Source organism: Rhineura floridana, chromosome 2, assembly GCF_030035675.1.
Source record: "Rhineura floridana isolate rRhiFlo1 chromosome 2, rRhiFlo1.hap2, whole genome shotgun sequence".
NCBI classification, from domain to species: Eukaryota; Metazoa; Chordata; class Lepidosauria; order Squamata; family Rhineuridae; genus Rhineura; species Rhineura floridana.
In genome coordinates, this window is record NC_084481.1 from 53,374,338 (window position 1) to 53,398,028 (window position 23,691).

The following is a 23,691-nucleotide window of genomic DNA, read 5'->3' on the forward strand; positions in this document are numbered from 1 at the left end:
ATATACATTTCAGTTTTTTTTCCTCTTGTGTACAGGAGTCAGATCTTGGGCAGTGTTTTGAAAACCTTCCCAATGCTTGCTTTTTGTAAGAGCAATGCTAATCCCATATGCCCAGAGTAAATCCCATTGAATTCAATAGGACTTACTTTTGAGTAGACATGGTTATGAATGTGCTCAAAATCAATGGGACTTTGGAGTGAATGTAAAAAAGAATTGTGTTTGTGTTCTAACTCTTTCTGCCCCCTTCTCCAGTCCTATTTTAAAGCAAGTAGGCAGGGCTTACTTAGGTATTACAGTTTTTATTCTGTAGGAAAGTAATACTGATTTTTTTAAAACTAATACTGATTTTTCTGCAATGACCAACTGGTTTGACAATAAACTATTATATGGGCTGTATGTATTTATACATCTGCAGTGTGTGCGTGTGTGTGTATGGAGTCTTTCCAACACCCCTGTGAGGTAGGGTTGGAAACCAAGGCAGCTCACAACAAGAAATAAAGCCATTTAAAATCCAATAACCATAAAAACAAGTATAAACAGTTGCAAAACAGCGTAAGTGGCATGATTCGGAATTTTGGGTTGTGTGAATGAAGTTGGTTATCACTTGAGGTTGCATTTCTGTCCCTGTTTGAGTAAGCCCCACTGAATACACTGGGACTTGTTTCTGAATAAATAAACCTAGGATTGCACTATAAATATCTTTACAGTTTGTGTAAATAATAAATATATTTGATAGTCATGCTGGGTCTTTCATGATGCCTGGGGGGGGGAGCAGGAGAGTAGTCGATAAGACAGACATCCTGGCATTGATAATTTAATTAGCAAGGTATGTGTGGGGTTGTTGCACACTTCCAGGCCCAGTTTCATTTTGAGTATGAAGGTGGAACCTGTGTAGATGTGGTTGATCAAAGGGAGAAGAAATTTTGAGTTAAGCAAAGCTCTGCTTTTATAAAACCTAAGATACAGATACTTTGAATGTCTGAGTGCCTGCACCAGTGGAATACTGGAGGAACTTGTAAAACTTGCTGCATCAGTATTTAGAACTGAGGATGTGGTGTGAAAGACTCCTTTTCCTAACATTTTGGCTTCTTGTTTTTCTCCACCCACCGCATCTTTGAAATATATCGTATATGGTTAACCGTACTGCTGCCCTGACTTACTTTATGTTTGTTGCTATTTTGTGTTTTTATTATGTTTTTATATTGATTGTGTATTTTTATTGTTTTTATTATATTTGTAAGCTGTGCTGAGCTCTGTTTTTAACAGCAAAAGGGCAGGATATAAATTCTCTTAATCAATCAATAAATACTCCATAGTGTTGGAAACTAGAGTCTAGGCATTTAAGGCTGAAAATGTTGCTTTAAAAAAAAGATTTCTCACATCTTTCCCCAGCTTTTGGTGGTAATTCCTAGGCACAAAAACAAAACAACTGGACAATCCAAATATTAATATGCAAATATTTTACATAATATGCAAATAATATGCAGATATTTGCATAATATGCAAATACTTTACATAATATGTAAATTAACCTGCCCGGATTTGTGGAATTGGAATATGGCAACCCTATCCATGGGTCTGAGGCCTAATACACTTTGACAACAGGCCTCGCTTTGACATCAGTACTTTTGCCTTCTCTGGACAAACCACTAGGTCCACATCCATTTTTGAAGCTCTTACAGCACCTCCAGTTCAACATCGATTTCCCACCTGGGACTTACATAAAGTTCTAAAGGCTCTTCAGAAGCCCCCCTTCAAGCCCCTGAAATGTTTCCCTTCATTTACTATCTTTTAAAGTTTTGTTTCTGGTGGCTATTACTTCAGCCAGCAGAGTATCTCAACTCAGTGCATTTTCTATGGATAGACAATTCTGTACCTTTCATAAGGACAGGGTGGTCCTGCGCACTGTTTCTTTCGACCTAAAGTGCTATCTTCCTTTCATTGTCAGCAGGAAATTGTTTTACCCTCCTTTTGTCTGTCCCCAGTTCATCCTACTGAAAAATCATGGCACTCCCTGGATGTGCGGAGGGCTCTAAAAGTATATATTTCCAGGACAAAGGCCTTCCGTAAGTCAGACTAACTATTTGTATCTTTCCATCCAGCTTCTCTGGGGAAAAGAGTTTTCCCTTCCACGCTAGCACAATGGCTTAAAGCATGCATAGCGTTGGTGTACACTTCTTTGAACCTATCTCCACAAGCACAGATTGTGTAGGGTTGCCATATTGCCCGGTTAGCCAGGTTTTACCCGGATTCTTTGCATGCCACCCAGCGCCCGGCTAACCCCTTAGGTGGCCCGGATTCTCACCTTTAATTTAAAAAAAAAATAAGTTTCTAGGTGGTCCGGTTCTCGAGATATACATAAAAACGTCAGCCGCCCCCCAACTGTTAAATCTTTCTTTAAACAGTACTGTATACAGTACTATAGCACTTTGTAGCTTTAACCCTGCCCGTTCAGCATTGCAGCCAATCAGAGAAGCCAGGTTTGTTTCAGTTTCATTGACCTGAGGCAGTATCTAGAAACAAAATGGTGGTGTGGTGTGGTTCCCCCCCCCATTTATCTGAAAATCTCATAAATTGGGTAAGTATATACATTTCAGTTTCTTTTCCTCTTGTGTGCAGGAGTCAGATCTTGGGCAGTGTTTTGAAAACCTTCCCAATACTTGCTTTTTGTAAAAGCAATGCTAATCCCATATGTTGCTTATCACCTGAGGTTGCATTTCTGTCCCTGTTTGAGTAGGCCCCACTGAATACACTCGGACTTGCTCCTACCTAGGATTGCACTACAGGTACCAGAAATTTACTGTCACCCTAGCACAACAAATCAACTTTAAATAACCAAAAACAGACTTTTTGCAGTTCAGAAAGTGAGGGGAAATACATTTGAAAAGTGTGGGATGAATGAATGAAAAAAGGGAAGATATGTAAATGGACCACAAGGGAATCAGAATAAACGCTTGTTGTCATATAATCGCCCTGTAAACAAATCAGAATGAATGGTCAATATTTATTTATTTATTTATTTTATTATTTATTTATTATTTGATTTATATCCCACCCTTCCTCTGAGCAAGAGTCCAAGGAGGCAAACAGAAGAGCTAAAAACACTTTAAAATATCATAAAAACAGATCTTAAAATACATTAAAACAGTTTGTGTAAATAATAAATATATTTGATAGTCATGCTTATATAAATATTTCTTCATTTATCCTATTTTTGGTTTTTTGTTAGGAATCCTGACTGGTTGTGAGATGCTTAGTTTTCTGCCTTACTCATAGGAATCTTGTTGTGGTTGGTATGGTGTTGCATTTAGGAAAGTGATACTGCCTTTTGTGTTGTTGTTTTCCTATTTGCATTTCACTTATCTTTAACCTCACTCCGTTACAGCCATAGAAGCAACAGCAGCATATGCAAGATAATTAACTCCCATTAGTGATAAGAGCAAGAATTTATAATTATTATTTCTTTTTTTTTTCAATTAATTTTTATTCTAATTTTCAAAACCAAAATAATACAAAAAGAAAACAACACAAATCAATAACTAATACAATACAAAAAAATACATATATATAAAAATATTGACTTCCGATTTGTCATAGTTCAGCTATAAATCTATAATATATAACAAACCTATCTCTTAATAGATTATAAAATCACCTTCCTCCAGCGGTTATCTTAGTTGGTTTCAAATCTCATTAACATCATATCATTTTAATATTCCACAAAAAGTCAAAGAGAAGTTTCCAATCCTTGAGATATATAACAATCAATTTTTTTTCTAAATAAACATGCCAATTAATCCAGCTCATCAAATCTACTAAATCCAGTAATTTCAAAACACTATAATTCAACTATAAATCTATAATATATAACAGACCTATCTCTTAATAGATTATAAAATCACCTTCCTCCAGCAGTTATCTTAGTTGGTTTCAAATCTCATTAACATCATATCATTTTAATCTTCCACAAAAAGTCAAAGAGAAGTTTCCAATCCTTGAGATATATGTCAATCAATTTTTTTTCTAAATAAACATGTCAATTAATCCAACTCATCAAATCTACTGAGTCCAGTAATTTCAAATCGCTCTTCTGTCATTATCCATATTGGGTCCATCTTCCATCTTTACGCACCCAAAAATCTTGCTGTCATAGTCATATAATAAAGATTTCTCACATCTTTCCCCAGTTTTTGGTGGTAATTCATAGGCACAAAAACAAAACAACTGGACAATCCAAATATTAATATGCAGATAATTTGCATAATTTTTGTAAATTTTTAAATATTTTAATTTAACATTTTAAACTTAATATGATCTTAATTTAAATCTCAATGGCAATTTTATTAATGTTTTATAATTGTACTATATATATATATTTTTTCCACACTTGCTCATATTTTAATTGTGATTTTATTTGTTGTACACCGCCCTGAGAGCTTTCTGCTATAGGGCGGTCTAGAAATGTAATTAAATAAATAAATAAATAAATAAATATGCAAATTAGCCTGCCCGGATTTGTGGAACTGGAATATGGCAACCCTAGGATTGTGGTCCACTTCAGTAGGGTTGCTGCAACCACAGCTGCATTTGCACTTAACACTCCCCTAATTGAGGTATGCTAAGTGGCTATGTGGGCTAATTAAACAATCATTAAACATTGCAAAATTGATTTGTATGCCTTGGCTGAGGCAGCATTCAGAAGAAGAGCTTATTTAACAATAGGCACTCCAGCTTTTGATTCCCACCCTATATGGGTCAGCTTGTGTATGTCCCACCTGAGATCAGCAAGGGAGAAAAGACCTTTGGTCTTACAGTGAAATGGCCTTCTACATGAATGAAGATGATCTCAGGGCCTCTCCCTAATGTTGTCTGATGAGGGTATTTGTCTCTTTATGTGTATTTATGTTCATAGCAGACAGTATATGGGCAGTGTCATGACCCCCAGACCCTCAAGGTACTGGGTTCATGCATCAGACTCAGACCCCCACCCTTAGGGAAATGAGAGTGGAACCAAAAAGCTATTACTTCACCCTTGCCAAGGCTGTGTACGCTCACAACAACCCTGCAAGGTAGAAGGTAGGCTGCCACCACCCCTGTATATTGGTCCACTCAGAGCCAGGGGATCTCTGAGCCCAGAAGATATATAAAACCAAGGTCCTAAAAGGCAGGAGTCACAGTTACACTCCTTGCCAGGCACCTCTGGTTTAACACTTAAAATCCAAGCCTTTAACTTCTTAACCTTCTTTGGTAGTTAGTGACTGAGATTGGTCAAGGTACTGAATCCAGAACCACCCCTTCTCTCAATTGAACACACCAGGTTAAATAGAAGTAGCTTTATTAAGATATATAAGTGCACATAACATATAGCAGCAAGTAATCCTTTAAGACCATTCACCCAACAGGGGTTTAGGTTCTTACAAGAGAATTCATACACACAACAAGAAAATAACAAACTAACTCACCTAACTACTTACACACGAGGTAGTTGGTTGTGTGGCACCTCTCCTAAGAGAGAAGGATGTTCAACATAAAGCAATGGAACCAGACATAGGTTGCCTTCCCATAAGCAACCCCTGGAACCATAAGGCAGAAAGGTTTGGAACTCTGGTGCCAGTCAGCATAGGCAGAGAACAGACAACAAAGGCTATGGGTCTCTAGCCCTATACTTAAGGGAAAAGGATCCTAACGGTCCAAGATTAATTGACCAATCAGGAATTGGCTGATGTAACTTTCTTCTCGATGTTTCTCACATTTTCGCGCCTTCAGGCCCCCCTCCCAACTGTGTTTTCCAACTGTACAGGCCAAGGATGACCTTGGGTACCAGGCACTTGCTAATCAGCAAAGATAAACAGGTGCAGCTTGTTAAGGCTTCTCTAACCATCTTCAGCTGGGAAGTGAAACTCAAATTGGCAAATTGGCAAAGGCTTGTCTTTTCTAACTGTAACCGTCTCCCAGAGTCCCTTACTGGAGCCAAAGTATTGCTATTAGATTTTTAATAACTCATGACCATTACAGGTTCATGACAGGCAGAATTTCTTTTAAAGGAAGTTGATTAGTACAGGAGGATTGTTGGCTTACCATTGAACAACTGAGCAACAGAGTCAAGGGAAGACTAAAAGACTCCTAAAGGAAAAATCAGTCCATGTCTTTCTGCATTCAACCACTATGTGGAGTGCAATACCCACCTGAGATCATCTTTACCTGCACGTAGAAGCCTGATTCACAGTAAGACCAAAGGTCCCTTCACTTGGAATTAGAAATTCATTAGGTGTAAGAAGATCCATAGTTTGTGATGAAAGGATATTAAAAAGTTTCAGTATGAATGCTCCCCCTTTTCTATTACCCCCACCATTTCCCCTTAGTTGCATTTATACATTCATCCATGGAGTCCAGCTTTTGTGGGACGTTAGGAAAAAGGCTGACTGCAGCTATCCTTGATTAGGAATGGGGGAGAAACTGGATTCAGTTTGCATTTCAAGCCAAATCTATCTAATTCACAGTTTCTAAAACAACATGAAAATTGAAACACAGACATTCTTCAAAATTTGCAAAATTTGAATTTTGCAATGCAGTTCACCAACCAACCAATATTTACAAAAATGCATATGCTATGGGGAAAGTGTGCATAAAAATGAATATATGAGTGAAAATAACATAAAATGAATTATATGAGGAGCAACTGCTTGCAAAAATGTGTGCATTAGTTAAAACTGCATACAAAAATGTGTTTATTAAGAGAAATTTGCACTGAAATGCAGGTAAATTTTCATGAGGAATTTTTAAAAATAAAAATCACAAATTGCTGCAGAAATGTGAGCTGAATTTAAGATTGGAGAAATGTTCACATCTAGGAGGACCAGGGCACATAAAGAGGGATAGACAGTAATAGTTGCAGGTTGCTCTTACCCATCCCTCCTGCTGATGTCTCATTCTTCCGGTGGGAGTTGGGGAATGTATCCCACCAGTTTGAGAATCCAATTCCTGTATAAATGGGGAAGATCTGAATTGGTGCCTGATTGTCAAGCTAACTACCTTATTATATTGCAGAACAGCTGAATACAAAAGGTCAACTGTGGACAGGCTTAAATCAACTAGATGGAGCTGCTGGCTGGCAATGATCTGATGGAGCACCTTTGGCATTTGTGCACTGGAGATCAGGTACCCAGATCCTCCTCCTTAAATACTTTACAGCACTGTAATCCTATGGCGTTTGCAACTAAAATTAACATATAAGCAGAGCTCACAATAGCTCACAATCACAAGAGCTCCAGCGTGAGCAGCAGGAGACATTGACCAGGCATTTTCTATTCTCTGATCAGAATTATTGTTGATGCAAGAAGTTAATATAATTTAAGCCTAACCAGAGCTCAGACCTCAAATTGCTTTCCATGAATGGAAATGCCTAGATGTTCTGCTCTAGCTAATGACTGTAGTCGACAGAGCAGGTGTAGCAGACAGGTCCATGTCGGGTTTAGGCTGGAGCAAACTTAAAATGCTGCTTTAGCAATAGATATTCCCAGTTGGGTTCTGCATACACACAATACCTCTGAAGAACATTCAAAGCATTCACCCAAGAATCCTGGGAACTGTAGTTTATTAAGGGTGCTGGGATTCATAGCTTTGTATGAGGTAAACTATAGTGCCCAAGGGTGTGTACTTTGACTGTTCTTTAAACGTAAGGTGTGCAACTGAGCTTAAGTAAAGCTGCACTTCCATTAGGTGGTTAACTACATCCCTAATAGAAGAAGCTCTTCAGAGTATAGGGGACTTGCTTATTTCAATAGCCATTGATTTTGACATTACAGAGGAGAAGATGATTCTTGTGGAGCTTCCGGACTGGAGTCCTCAGCGCTTCATGGTAACAATGTGACCACCTCAAGCTGGAAAGGTGTTGGCAGAATAGGCTGCTCCTGTGTGAAGTTTCCAGGGCAGTGGAGACCACCATGGCCATCTCTGCAGGCAAGTCCCTCTCACCCTCTGGTTCTTCTTCCAAATCTACAGCTTTGTCCTTGGAGAGGGAAATTTGGGCTCTGAGGTCATGACATCAGAACATGTGAAATTACTTATATCTGTAGAATATTTAAATCCTACCTTTTGATAGAATGATAGTCAGGGCAACTTACAACAGGTTGTGATAATACACACACACAGCACCCAACTACCTGTAATCCTCTGCCTGACAGATGGAGTCAGATTGTGTTTCTCTTCAGCTCTGTAGTCCCAGAAATGGTCTATTAATTATCTCATGTGCCAGAGGAGCAGTCTTACTAGCTCTGAAAACATCCAGGCCAGACATTGCTGTATCCAGTGGTTCTTAACCTGGGGTGCATGCACCCCCAGGGAATTGTATTTTTTCAGGGGGTGCGAGAGCATATTTTGGAAATCCAAGGGGTGTTGGCAGTGGAAAAGGTTAAGAACCACTGCCACAGTAACATATTAGGAATGGTTCGCTGTACTGAATAATTAAGACTATATTCAGTGTTTTGTGTGAACTTCTAAGATATAAACATGAGATGTGAGAGAGCTGGCAATTCAAAGCTTGGTGTTTTTGCTACATTTCCTTGGAAGTGCTCAGTACCAAGCTTATGCTGAAACATTTGTCATTTTATATACCCTAACAGCAACCTTACGAGATTAAGTATAGGTGTGATTTTGAAGCTGCTTGCCAGGTTGCACAGAGCTGGCTCAGGTTTAAATAAAGTCACACAGTTTGTAGATGTGCATGTACGCTAGGTCGTCTCTCTGACTCTGTGTGTGTGTGTGCGCGCGCCTCTGCACCCTTTTTTAAAGGGAAAAAAATGAGAGTTATCTCCACCTGAATTGGCTTCGTACTCAGGTATCAGTATGCCACAATTCTCATAGAGCAATGTCTGAAGTAAAAGTGGTCACAAGTCCTTCAAACATCATTTTCATTACAGACAACTTATACAACTTGTGAGCAACGAGCAATGGGTGAACTACTGAAATTCCCATTGCTATGACATTAGGGCTAGTATACTGTAAGGATCCCTGAGGAATGCAATGTGCTGTTGTGCACAGAGAACATCTTGCCTCCTGTGGAATCCCTGTCAGTGGGGACTAAACCCTGTCAGAGTTGGAGACAAGGTTTTATTCTCACAGCATTGTCACGGAGTACTCTTTTTTTTCCTGTAGGAGTGAATATAAACAATCTGCTTAAAAATTTTTTTTGTTTTATTAAATTTCTATTGCAAAGAAGCCCAGGGTGGTAAAACAACAAAGTAATATTCAAAAAATTTGAAATATGTAAATATCGGAGAAAGTAAGCGATGCATTCACGGACACCATTTGGATGAAGGCTAAACTTGCTCCTTGCCTCTGTAAACTGTGGCCATTGAGAATCATGTCTGATCAGATGTGCACGGCCCCATTCTGAGTTCTGTTCCTTGGTCGCGCTGGAATTAGGGAAACTTGAGTGGGACAAAAAGTCATGAATTGGCTTTTAGATACAGAGATAAAAGATCCACTGCATATTGTATTGTAATGTACACATGGTGCTAAAATAAAATTATTTTTACAAATACCTCTGGCAGTTCTCTTGGGCAACATCATTGTAAAGTGTTTTAACTCAAAAATACAGCATGACTGGCAAAGTTACCCATGTGAATCTGGATTACCATATGTATGCAAAAAATATTTAAATGCTACTGAACATGAAGCATTTGGTGAGTCTCTAACCAGTAATATAATTTGATCTGTGAGGCTTTTTATATCTGTTTCTTCTTTTAATAGGGGGACATATGTATTTCGCATCTTGAGTTTCAGACAGTTAAGCATTTGGGAATTACAAAATCTACTAAGGATACCAATTGAATGCAGGCAAATTGTAGTTTTAAGTATCGTTTATAGTATATAGAATCAATTTGTTTTTAAATTAACAGATAAACTTTGAAGACTTAACACCATTTGGGAGGCAAGATCCATACTCATTTCTTTAGATTTTTAAGAGGACAAATTGTAGAGAAGAAGCAGGAAAACATTTTCCACATATAGTGGAGAATAATATCCCTTTTTTTTTGTCATGTTATTGTGCAAACGTGGAATCTTCCAACCCACAGGCCTTAGTCCTACCAGACCTCCCATTTTGGCCAAGCTACATCCACCTGCCCTACACCTTGGGACGGCCTTCAGGTCGATCCTGACTTATGGCAATCCTACGAATAGGGTTTTCATAGTAAGCGGTATTCAGAGGGGGTTTACCATTGCCAAGCTCTGAGGCTAAGAGGTAGTGACTGTCACCCAGTCAGCTTCATGGCTGTGTGGGGATTCGAACCCTGGTCTCCCAGGTCGTAGTCCAGCACCTTAACCACTACACCACAGATCAGCAGTGTCTACAAAGGCCCTTGCATAAGGTGCTTAACATTTCACTGATTAGTGCTTGGGAAGTACTGTGGACAGGGCTTTGCAAGTGCCAACAATCAACTGATGATTTGTGCTTTGCAGACTGTTTTGCTCCCATGGTTTGATTTTAAACTATGTGAGCAAAAAAGGTCATCTGATGTCATTGTGATATCAGGTGATTGGCAGATGGGTAGCCCCATCCACTTGGCCAGCGGAGTGTGTGTTGAGATAAGAATGCGGCCATCATCTGATGTCATTGTGATATCAGGTGATTGGCAGATGGGTAGCCCCATCCACTTGGCCAGCGGAGTGTGTGTTGAGATAAGAATGCGGCCAGCTAGCTGGATCCAATACCATGGCCCTATCATAGTGTTAAAGATTCTAATCTATGACCAGAATGCTAAGCAGACTTCTAAAGATTTTCAAGTTCCTTTGAAATCTATAGGGCTTACTTTCACATAAGAGAAATATTCCAACACTGAGGGGCCTAATGGAGATCAGCATGATCAGTCATTGCCCTGTTCTTTTCAATGTCTGTAATTCAGCAAAGAGGAAATAGTAATCACTACATGCCTAGAGATCAATGTGCATGCTGGAACTACTGAATTGGTATGAATGTGTTGAGGATATGGATGTAAGCAACGCAAAAAATACTCTTAGCTTATTGTTCAGTGTTTAAAATTTGGCTTTTTATTCCAATTCAGCATAAATAGGTACATTTTTCATATTCTTGTGACTGTAATCTTGAAACACAGGGATTTCCTGCTACCTACTTTTAAAAAATGTTTCATTGTGTACCCTTGGATTATGACCCATTCATATATGTGCTTTTTCCCTCCTTTTCCCTGCTTTGGAAAGTTACTTAAAGCTCAGCTTTGAAGGAACTCAATTTAGCATGCATTTAAAATCATTTGTGTATGCAAAAGAGCAATCAGCTGTCTTTTTTCTCTCTGAAAAAAATTGTGAGCCTTCATATTAATTTAAATTTAAGCTTTCTAAAACAAATAAAAAGATTTTACTGGCCTTTTAATGCAGCCCCAACTCGGGAAGCATGTATAGGTTTATAATTTTAGATAAATCTAGAATTGGTGTTAATTCCAGCCACACATTTTTTTTAATTCTCTTCAGGCAGGGATGGGGAAGCTGCAGCCTTCTCAGATGTTGCTGAATCATAACTCCCACCATTCCAGAGAATTAGCGGTGCCCATTTATGCTGATGGAACCTGGAGTCCAACATCATCTGGAGGGCCAAAGGCTCCTCACCCCTTTATTAGGGTCTTACTAAGCCAAGAGTTGTATGTTATTAGCCAGTGTTTTGATTGTTAATTAATAGTGCTATCCTAAGTACTCAGAAGTATGCCCTATTACATTTAATGAAACTTATTCCCAAGTAAATGTGAGTAAGGTATGGATAAATCAGGCTATTTCAGATCCATGTCACATTTGTACATGTTCACATAAGTCCGCATTAATCAGTAATTTTTTAAAAAATCTGTACCAAAAATCCTATTTATTTATAACTTCTCTTAAAATAGTTTTTAAGTATTTTAATGCTTTTCCTGAGTGAGAGCTACATTGGAAACCACGAAAGCTGATGGATGACTAAGGCTGCAATCTTAACCATGTATATTCAGAAGTGAGACGTATTGAAACCAATGGGTCTTATTCCTAGTTAAGTGGGGCTGGGATTTCAGCCTATGTTCTAATCAGCATATTAGGCTAGGCATTGTGGATTAGGTCAGATCATATTGAAATTCACTAATATTGAATTTCTCAAACATTCCTAGCTAGAACAATCTTATTTTCTTTCTTTGTAGTGCGTGGGTGCACACATGTGCGTAAAATATATTTATGTAACACGTTTTTGCACTTTAGCTAGTTCTTTACAGAATATAAGAAAATATATATTTTTTATTTTTGTTCAAAGAAATAGAAAACAAAGTCAAAAGAGCTATATATGTATGTGTGTGTTGAATAAATAAACTGAATACAATTATGAAGACTAGGAAACTATTCATTTTATTAATATAGCCTTGTTTCTGTATATTTTAATTGAAAAGATTCATGGAAATTTTATCCTATTCACTGTGACTGTAACTGGTATCCATATAGTCATTACTGCTATAAAATTTATAAAGAAGAAAAAAACTGGAATGAAGCTTTGCTTTCCTGCATACACTCATTAGCATAACCTCTTTGGCTGATACAGAGATGCTCATTAACCTCCTTGAATATGGTGAGTTCTCATAATTAGTTCATACTGAACATTGGTGTAAGGTACAGGCAGTTTTCATTTTCAAGCAGCCACTTTTTAATCCAGCCCAAAGTCTATGGAGCATCCACAGTGGGGCCAGTGTCAGAAGCTGGCATCATCAGGAAGCTACTAAAGCCATAGTGCCCCAGATGCCTTAGTGCCCCACCTGCACTAGCCCCTAACCTACTGCTCAGCAGCAGCAGCCACAGAAACTGATGAAGAGATTTTTGGATCCACCCACCTCCATTAGGTATGGACTATCACCTGCCTTCTCACTCTGAGGGCCAATGAGGAAGAGGTGCATTGGAGTGAGAGAATGGGGAGATGGAGGGAGTGAAAGCCGAGGGAGATTTAGTATTTATTTACTTTTATTTGCGAAGACTTCTATATTGCCAATATTGAGGAAAAAATACCATGGCAGTAAACAGCATAAAATCAACAAAAAATTATATTCATAAAACAAGTGCAACATAAATCACAAATCAATAGATCTGATTAATACATCAGCATCGCTTGATGTGAGTTTGTGTAGACGGATGTTTAAATGGGGTGTGTTTGTGGCTTTGACCTTGCCCACAGCTGGCGGCGGGTTCTGTAAGGTTACTCAGGAGTGAATGTGGCCTTGAGGCTGACCCTAGTTCTAGGCTGATGTGCTGAGATCAGAGCAGAAGCAGGAGTTGTCACTAAAAACATACAGGACAGGGCCATCTGTGTACAAAGTATACCTCAACTATTTGACATTTCTATGCATAGAAATTATTACAAGTCCACTCCCCAATATTAATTTCCTTATTTATATGTCCCATTTGTATCCTACCTTTAGGGTAGCTTCTGTGGGCTCTGCTGTTCTGAACACCAATGACTGGGCAGCAACAATAGAAGAATAGTATTGTGCTTGTGTCCTGCTTGTGGACTTTCCAAAGGCATCTAGTTGACCATTGTGGGAATTGGGATGTTAGACTAGATAGGCCTGATCTATTAGGGCTTTTCTCATGGTTTCTTCACATACCACACAAAGCTAAGATTTGGTAGGAAGTACTTGTGCTATTTTTTTCCTCTGTTCATGTGGTTCTGGCTATGACATATTAATGCCTTGGGGAAAAGCCAGGAAGAAATGGCTCCTGTACAGTTGTGAAATTTCCCACATCCAAATCCTATCCTTTTTTCACTCCATCTCTTTGGCTGCCAGTGCACTGCATCTCTGGTGGAAAAATATAAGCAGAGGAGCTGCTTTTTCATGGCTTCTAGATCATTACAGCAATCAGGACAGGGCAGCTGTCCCCTAGGACTATACTATCAGGGGATTACACCTATATGCCATCCAGAGCTTGCATAATCTCTGACAGTGAAAAGGTAGCTGTGGAGCCCAAGTAGTTCCTTAGCATTCTAGGGAGCTTCAGTCTGTGCAGCAAGCTGGACGAAGACTAGAGCACAAGTCTCGCTCTGACACTGACCGAACACTGGTTAGTGCACACAATTGTGCCTACCATGTGGCAGTGCGGGCTGCGAAGAAGGCTCATTTTGCAGCTTGCATTATATATGAAGGAGAGGGGCTGCCTGAAGCTGGGTGTGTGTGGAAGGACTCTGTGTTTGGAAGGAGTCTGTGTGCTGCTGCAGCTGTGGCCACTTACTCTACAACTCTGCCATCCTGTTTTTTCTCTGTTCCAGGTATATGAAGGAGAGGGGCTGTCTGCTGCAGCGCCTCAGCGCCACGCAAAGTGCGATGCTAAGTGCGCACTTAGCATCGCACTTGGAGTCGCCTTGGGGTTGCCTTGGAGAAGAAGACCATGGAAGATTCTTTGTTCTTACTGCTTTGTTTTGGTTTGGTTTGGTTTTCTGATAACTGTTATGATATGATGTGGGAATTACCTTATTTTATATCTAGTTACTGTGTTGTATACATTGTACATTTTCTGATAGTTGTTGTTGCTTTTTAATGATGTGCAGGCTTTTGGGGTGAGTTAGGTTTTTTTCATTATTGTTTGAGTTTTTTAAATATTTTAATGTAATTTGTATGTTTTTATGTTGTACGTCGCCCAGAGTGGCTGGATAACCAGCCAGATGGGCGACTAATAAATTTAATAAATAAATAAATAAATATCCTCTAGTAGCCAGCTAGCTGGCAGAGTTATTTTGAATGGTCCTGAGGTTACTGACTCCCACTGTGTGGGGAGAGCTTCTGGAGCATTCAAGGGCCTGCTGTGACCAACTGGCTATATGCTTTGAGGATCAAGTGACCTTGACTCTGCTGCTATTGCTATTTCACATGAAGTACCCAATGCTGGAGTTGGTGATGTGTTGTGGGGTTGGTTTCAACTTATACACTCAACTGATGTGGACTAGGTTCTGGTGGTGACATGCCTGACTATGTGTCCTCTTGACCCCTGTCCCTCCTGGCTTATTAAATCTAGCAGAGGGAGTTTGACCGGTTGGGTCCAGAGTGTGGCTAACACTTCATTGTGTGAGAGGGTGGTCCCTGCTGCCTTGAAAGAGGTGGTGGTGAGGCCACTCCTAAAGAAATAGCCCTGGTGGATCCCTTAGACTGGAATAACTATCAACCACCTACAAATACCCCCTTTTTGGGGAAGGTGGTGAAAAGAGTAGTGGTGGAGCAACTACAAGCATTCTTGGATGACACGGATTATTCAGATCTGTTCTGGTCTGGGTTCAGGCCTGGTCATGGGAGTGAGTGAGCCTTGGTCGCCTTAAGGATGACCCTTACAGATAGCAGTACAGGTGGAGTGTGACCTCGCTCCTACTTCTCGATCTCTTGGAGGCTTTTGATACCATTGACCATGGTACGTTCCTGGACAGGCTCTGTGAAATGGGAATTGGGGGCACCATATTATGGTGGTACCAGTCCTACCTATAGGACCAAGTCCAAAAAGTAGTTTTGGGTGATTGTCTTTTGGCTGCCAGCAGTTGTGCTGTGGGGTGCTGCAGGGTTACAATCTTATTCCCAATGCTATTTAATATCCATATGAAGCCACTGGGAGTGGTCATTAGTAGTTTCAGGGCCAAGTGTCATCAGTCTGCTGATGACACTCAGCTCTATTTATAACACCCAAATTGGGAGAGGCTATGCAGACCCTGGACTGGAATCTCAATGCAGTAGTGGGATAGACGAAGGAAAATAAGGTGAACTAGAATCCTGGCAAGATGGAGCCACTGTGAGTGAGCGGTTCCTGTGTCTGAGAAATTGGGCAATTACCTGCCATGGATGGAGTTGTACTCCCCCTGAAGGAGCAGGTACACAGTTGCGATGCTTCTGGATACAGCTTGGTCAGTGGGGGCCCAGGTAGTCTTAGTGGCTTGAGGTACCTTTTAACAGCTGCACTTGTTAAGACAACAACAACCATTCCTAGACCTGGAGAGGTTGACCACAGTAATTCTAGCAATGGTGACTTCAAGACTGGATCACTGCAGTGTTCTCTGCATGGGGCTTCCCTTACACTTCATCCGGAACCTGCAGTTATTGAAGAATACTGCAGCCAGATTGCTGAGAAGAGTGAGGCCCTGTCAGCATATAACACCGCAGCTTAGGGAACTACACTGATTGCTGATTTGTTACAGGACCATGTTCAAGGTGTTACTACTGGTATATAACAGCTTAGGACCAGTTTACTTGGACCAGCCTTACCCTATATGTGCCCACACGAGTGCTTTGATATGTGGAACAGGCCCTGGTACAGGTACCACATAATATTCTTTCCACACTTGTAAGAAATCGTTCCTTTAGTGTAGCAGCACCTACTCTTTGGAACTCCCTGCCTATTAACACTAGGCAGGTGCTTTCGCTGTATTCTTTTCTGCACTTGCTTAAAACTTTTTTGTTTAAGCAAGCCTATCCAGACACACAGATGTCGATGTGTTTTAAAAAAAAATTGGCTGTTTTAATCGTTTTAAAAACATTTTAATTACTTGTTTTTAACTGTTTTATTGAGGATTTAAATGTCTTTTGTAAACTACTTTGAATTTTTTTACAATCAAGCAGTATATAAATTTTATTAAATAAAATGAAAATGGGTGAGCAGGCCAGAGAAGGAGTAGAACACCTGTATGTTTGGACAGGGCATCAAATTACAGGTCTGCCTTGGTTCCAAAAGACTAAAATTTGCAGACAACATTTTAGAAATTGTGCTGTTAGTCAAAAATGGCCTGGTATGTCCAAATCATCTTAAAATACACTTAATTATGTACTACAGAAAATGTGACAGAAACGTGGCTTGGACTGAGCAGTAATAAGACCCCAATTGACTTTGAATGGTCTGATGAATCTTTGGTAACCTTCACTTACTGGCATTAACAAGAGCCAAGCGTCCATCAGAGAAAAAAAACAACTTTGTGTTTCAGCTCAGCAACGTGTATGCTTTCTTACTTTTCTTTTAAAAAATGAATATTTTGTATTTTTTCTGTCTTAAGATTTAGTGCGTGTGTAGTTGTATTATGTGCAATGCCTCAGAAGTAAGATATTCTGAGAGCTCTGTTTGCTTGATGATTTTCAAGTAATATAATAATTGCCCATGTACATACAGAAATTCACAATGGAACAATATCCATCCACAGTTACCTTGCCTATCCAGTCCAAACATGTTAATAAGACACAGCTCTCCCTTTCTTAGGGTTTATGATTTTCCCCCTCCCCCCATAGGCCTATTCATTGTTCAGTTCAATCCTTTCTCCGTCCCACATTATCTCAAGGCTTTTGCATGCTCAGCCTCTACCTATTCTTTTTTCAGGATCATTATTCCTACTTTGGGCTTCCTGTCCTTCAGGTTCCTGCCTTCCTCTTACTCTTGTAACCTTCTACTCACCCACACATTTTTTTCTGTCCTCGGGCTATAGGTCAGATTTTCCCCATGATAAACTTTCTGCAAAAATGCAATTGTTCACAGTTTGTTCTTGACCAATATCACAACTAACACACATTTGTTTAATGAAGTAGAGACTACTCATGCATTGAATAGTATGAAACTCGAGAGGGGGGTCTAAAAATGCTAGCAGAAGCCATAACTTGTACTTTTAATTGCAGGGCATTTTAATACTCTTTAAAAAGAAAACATTTTTCTTTCCATGTTCATATGAGTATGCCCATTAAGCTAATACTTTTTTTCTGAAAGAATGAGATATTTAGGCTGCATTAATTCTTTTTGTTTGTGTTTTAACTAGGAGGGGCGCTGGAAAGTTAAAAGTTGTACAGACAGATTTTTTTATATTTGTAAAAGATCAGGAAAAATTGAAAATATTAATTCAGAAGAAAAATCAGGCTGCCCAGAGGTAAGTCTAAAATAAACAATTATGCTGCTTTTAAAATAGTAAATATTGGAAGTGTTTGAATATATCAGGATAGAGTTCAAACATATTTAGAATTTCACACCTTTTCCCCATTTGCAGCCTAATCTTATGTATGTTTATTCAGAAATAAATCTCACTGAGACCCAATGGGATTTACTCCCAGGTTAGTATGCATAGCACTGCTTCATTAACAAATTAATACTCCAGTTTCCAAAACAAGTTTTGTTGCTATAGATCAGGGATGGAGAACCCTTTCGCCTGTGGGCCTAATCAGGCCTGCCAGGCCTCCCCATTTGGCCAAGCCATGCCCATCTGCCCAAGCCATGCCCATCTGCCCTATCCAACATCAAATGATGTCAGATATGGAGGAGGTAAAGTTGCGGCCGGGCCAAAAAGAGGTTTGCAGACACCACTGATCAGCTGATTGGTAGCACCTGCAAAGCTCTTTGCAAGGTGCTTCGAAGCCCTATCAGCTGATTGGCGGTGCTTCAAAGCTTGAAGAAAGTCTTCAACAGCTGAAGCCCACACAGTCAGCTTCCTCCAGTTATTAAATCCAAGCTACTTTCTAAGGAGAGAGAAAAATTGCTCCATTTGAAACCTTTCCAGGGAAGCAGTTTGGGGACAAAGCACTGGAGAAAGTGCTTTGAATATAAACTGCTTTCTCTGCACAAGGAAAAATTCTACATTTTTAGGAGCATTACACTCTGCTTGAAGGCACACTCCCAGTGCCAGTCAGCTGATTTGCACTGAACTCACACCTGCAAAGGAGGTTGATGTAACTTCCAGTCAACTGGTCAGCAGTTACAGCAATCTCCATTGACTTTTGACAGATGTCAGCCACCTGACATCATTATGACATCTGGTGACTGGTGGGTGGGAGCACCCACCTGGCCCATGTCGGAGCAGGAGAAAAGGACCTGGCCCGCTGGATCTGGCCCACTGGGAGAAAAGGATCTGGCCCATGTCTTTTGCCAGTTGGTGAAGACATTTTTAGTCCAGCAGACTTCTGCCTGCTAAGTACTGATTTTTTGTTTAATGGTTGTGTTTTATCTGTGGTCTCTGCCTTTCTTGTATTTTTTTAAATTGTATTTTAATTGAATTTATTGTTTTGTCTGTTATAATGATTTTAAATTGTTGTGAGTTGCCCTGAGAAGTGAATAGGCACTAGAAGGGTAAGACTGTTTTTTATGGACATACATATATTTGTGTCTTTCCAAAAATCAAGGTTTACTACAGAATTAGAACCCCAATCCAATAGCGCCTTACATGGAGAGTACATCTATGTCCATGTTAAAGTCCAGCATATACATGGGCTCCCCATTCATTTTAATTGGAAGAGCAACTTCTATGTCTCTGACGTAGTGGATGGGGAAAGGCCCTGATGCAGGAGCTCTATAAGCATGTTGGAACACTTATGGATTGAGGCTATGAGGTTTTCCCTTTATGAGTCATTTGTTTTGTCAGCAGTTTTGAATGCAGTTCCGTTAACTTTCTACATCAAAAGACAGAGCACTTTTGTAGACCATCTGTACAAATAACTGTTATACAATGTTTTATCTCGTCCATGGCTGTCATAGCTTTTCTAGAGGAATGTCAGGATTGAAAACATCTATTTCTTTGACATGCTGAATTAACTTTCTTACACCCCTGTGCTAATGTTCTATTCATGAATCAGACTCTGGGAATAACTTTCCTTTTTGAAATATTAATTTTGATAACTTGCTTTTTCTCTTTGTTTTTTGTTTTGTTTATAAATATAGCAATATTGTTATTGAAAGGCCATTTGTAGGATTTAATAGTGAAATTCAAGAGAATTGAAGCTCATAAAAGTGCCCAGTGAGACACAGGTAGCAATCATAACTGAATAAAATAGTAGATTGAGATCTAATGGCTATCAGCACAGATATTTGTTCATTTTTATATGTTGGTATTCCCTTTGCCTAGTCTTTGGATACAAACTTAATGCAAATGGGCTGCATGTATTTTCCAATTGGATTACAGTATTTAATATTGTGGAAATTTAGTACATATTTTAGCTACAGTGTTTGAAACAACAGTCCCTTCATTGCAACGGTTGCAGACATTCTACCATGCACGCATAGCTGCCAGCATGCATGGGCTTTCTAACTTGCTGCATTATTTGGACACCTCTGTGTATATTAAGGATGCAAGCCTTTCACTGGCACTTCATTCAATGGGGAAGCCATTCATTTGAAGGAACTCCCATGTGATCAGCAGAGATCCTGCATTCACAAGGACTGAATAATAATAATAATAATAATAAATTTAATTTCTTCGTCGCCTATCTGGCCAATGGCCACTCTAGGCGACTTACAAAATTGTTAGAATACAATTAATAAAATACAGTAATACAATATAAAAACAATACATCTGCAGCAACAATATTAAAACTGGGCAGGAGGCATTACAGTTATAACAATTAACCCTCCCCGGATACCCCGAAGGCCTGCTGAAAGAGCCAGGTCTTTAAGGCTTTCCGAAACACATTTAGGGAAGAGGCGTGCCGGAGATCTTGTGGGAGGGAGTTCCAAAGAGTGGGGGCCACCACTGAGAATGCCCTCTCTCTAGTACCCGCCAATCTGGCTGTTTTTGTTGGCGGGATTGAGAGAAGGCCCTGTGTGGCCGATCTTGTCGGGCGGCATAATTGGTGGCGTTGAAGGCGCTCTGTGAGATAAACTGGGCCGAAACCGTGTAGGGATTTAAAGGTCAATACCAACACCTTGAATTGGGCTCGGAAAACAACTGGTAGCCAGTGTAGGTCGAACAACACTGGTGTGATGTGATCTCGGCGGCGACTATTCGTAAGTAGTCGAGCCGCCGCATTTTGTATCAGTTGTAATTTCCGGACCATTTTCAAGGGTAACCCCACGTAGAGCGCATTACAGTAGTCCAAACGAGAGGTGACCAGGGCGTGTACCACTAGTGGGAGCTGGTGAACAGGAAGGTAGGGTTGCAGCCTTCGTATGAGGTGTAGTTGGTACCAGGCTGCCCGGCTCACTGCCGAAATCTGAGCCTCCATGGACAGCCTGGAATCAAGCACAACCCCAAGGCTGTGGACCTGGTCCTTTAGGGGTAGACTCACCCCGTTGAACTTCAGGTCAATATTGCCCAACCTTCTCTTGTCCCCCACAAGTAGTACCTCGGTCTTATCAGGGTTCAACTTCAGCTTGTTCCTTCCCATCCATCCACTCACGGATTCCAGGCACTTGGACAAGGTCTCCACAGCCAGCTCTGGTGAAGATTTAAATGAGAGATAGAGCTGAGTGTCATCCGCATATTGATGACACTGCAGCCCAAATCTCCTGATGATTGCCCCCAGCGGCTTCATATAGATGTTAAATAGCATGGGAGAGAGGATAGAGCCCTGTGGCACACCACAATTGAGAGGCCAAGGGTCTGATACCTCCTCCCCCAACGCTACCTGTTGGTACCTGTCGGAGAGAAAGGAATGGAACCACTGTAATACAGTGCCTCCAATTCCCAATCCCTCCAGGCGAAGCAGAAGGATACTGTGGTCGACAGTATCAAAAGCCGCTGAGAGATCGAGGAGGACAAGAAAGGTGGATTCTCCCCTATCTAATGCCCTCCTCAAATCATCTACCAGAGCGACCAAGTCTGTTTCAGTTCCGTGACCAGTCCTGAAACCCGATTGGTATGGATCCAAATAATCCGTTTCATCCAAGTGTGCTGACAACTGGTTGGCCACCACTCGCTCAATGACCTTGCCCAGAAATGGTAGATTCGAAATTGGGCGGAAGTTATCGAATACTTGGGGATCCAAGGAGGGCTTCTTTAAGATGGGCTTTACAATTGCCTCCTTGAAGGCTGATGGCATCACACCCTCTTTCAAGGATGCATTTACCACCGCTTTGATCCCCTCGCCCAATTTCTCTCTGCAGCTCACAAGGAGCCACGAAGGGCAAGGATCAGTAAGACAAGTGGTTGGCTTCACAGATGAAAGCACCTTGTCCACTTCCTCAGAAGGGAGAAGCCGAAACCGATCCCAATTTACCGGCATGCAACTGGCCAACTCTGGTTCATCCACTGTGTCCACGGCGCACGGGATCGAGCTCCGTAAGTGTTCGATTTTATCGGCGAAGTGTTTTGCTAATAAGTCACAGGAGGCTTTTGACTGTTCCAAAGGTTCCTGAGCAACTGGACCGACCAGGCTTCGGACCACCTGGAACAGCCTCCTGGGACAGCACTCCGCAGACGCAATAGAGGCAGCAAAGAAAGCCTTCTTTCCTACCTTTATTGCCACTTGGTAGGCAGCTACTGCTGCTCTAACCTGTGTCCGGACATCTTTGGAGTGGGATTTCCGCCACCGGCGCTCTAGTCGTCTCATCTCCTGTCTCAGACTATGCAACCGCGGTGTATACCATGGTGCTAGCTGAGTTCTATTCAGGGGGAGAGGACATTTCGGAGCCACCCGGTCTAATGCCCTGGTGATCCCCACGTTCCACTCCTTCACCAGGGTTTCGACCGGGCGACCTTCAGCAGGCTCCAATTCCCCAAGCGCAGTCAGGAATCCATCCGGATCCATCAGGCATCTGGGGCGGACCATTTTAATAGGTCCTTCACCCCTGCGGAGGGGGCATGGCAACGAGAAGTCCATATTTACCAGGTAGTGGTCTGACCATGACACAGGAGTGGCAAGAATCACTCCCAACTTCAGACCACTTCTCTCCTCTCCCAGGACAAATACTAGGTCGAGAGCATGACCGGCTACATGGGTGGGCCCAGTATTACTTAGGTACAGTTCCCAGGAAGCCATGGTTTCCAGGAAATCCCGAGGGGCTCCTATGAGAGCGGCCTTGGCATGCACGTTAAAGTCACCCAGAACTAACAGCTCTGGTGACAATGCCCGTACAGCCGAGACCACCTCCAGCACCTCGGCCAGGGAATCTGCCATGCAGCGGGATGGGCGGTACACCAGCAAGATCCCTAAACTGCCCTTTGGGCCCAACCTCCAGTACATACAATCAACAAATTGAGTCCTATGGAGCGGAGGTCTGGCAAAAACCAAGGACTCTCGATAGATGACTGCCACACCCCCTCCCCGCCTTCCCACCCTCGGCTGCTGTGCGTAACGGAAACCTGGCGGACACATGGCCTCAAGAATTGGAGCAGAGGCTTCGTCCAGCCAAGTTTCCGTAATACATGCCAGGTCTGCGCGCCCATCCAAGATCATATCATGGATGAGCGAGGTTTTCTGAGCCACAGACCTGGCATTACATAACAGCAGTCGAAGGTCGGTAGGAACCTTGCATCCCCCAGTTTTCGTCTGGTTCTGAGCAGACCCGGAACATGGGATAGATATAATGCATCTGTCCCGTGTTCCCCTATTCCGGCGTGGTCTGCTAACAGCACCCTTCCAGCGCCTGCCGCCCAAACTTCCTATAACTTGGCCCCCCACCTCCCTCTCCGGCTTGCACATGCCTCAAACCCTATCTACTTATCAGCAGGCCACCCACCCTAATAAAATTAGTCCGGAGACCCGCCTCCGTACCCTATAGCAGCAGTATTTACTAATTTAAAATAAAATAATTAAACCAATTAATTAATTAATTAAACTAACTAAATTACATCAAATTAAATTAATTAACTAAATCAATACAATTCAGTCCAATTCACATTCATACACATTCACACATTCATACAACTATACATCCATCCATACACCAATTTAAAACAGGAACCAGGTTATGATAGCCATTCATCTCAACCAGATCAACACACCAACGCAAATGTTCTTGCCATTT

General features: G+C 41.1%; 1 protein-coding gene across 1 annotated transcript in view; it reads left to right on the forward strand.

Moving 5' to 3' along the window:
* PLA2R1 (phospholipase A2 receptor 1) overlaps window positions 1-23,691 on the forward strand; it is a 110,445-nt gene that overhangs the window by 20,267 nt on the left and 66,487 nt on the right. The window contains 9 exon segments of the mRNA XM_061612696.1: window positions 7,048-7,158; window positions 9,480-9,486; window positions 9,552-9,573; window positions 9,575-9,683; window positions 12,420-12,530; window positions 12,533-12,595; window positions 16,819-16,943; window positions 16,945-16,977; window positions 17,783-17,890. Of these exon segments, the coding sequence (XP_061468680.1) occupies window positions 7,048-7,158; window positions 9,480-9,486; window positions 9,552-9,573; window positions 9,575-9,683; window positions 12,420-12,530; window positions 12,533-12,595; window positions 16,819-16,943; window positions 16,945-16,977; window positions 17,783-17,890 (689 nt within the window).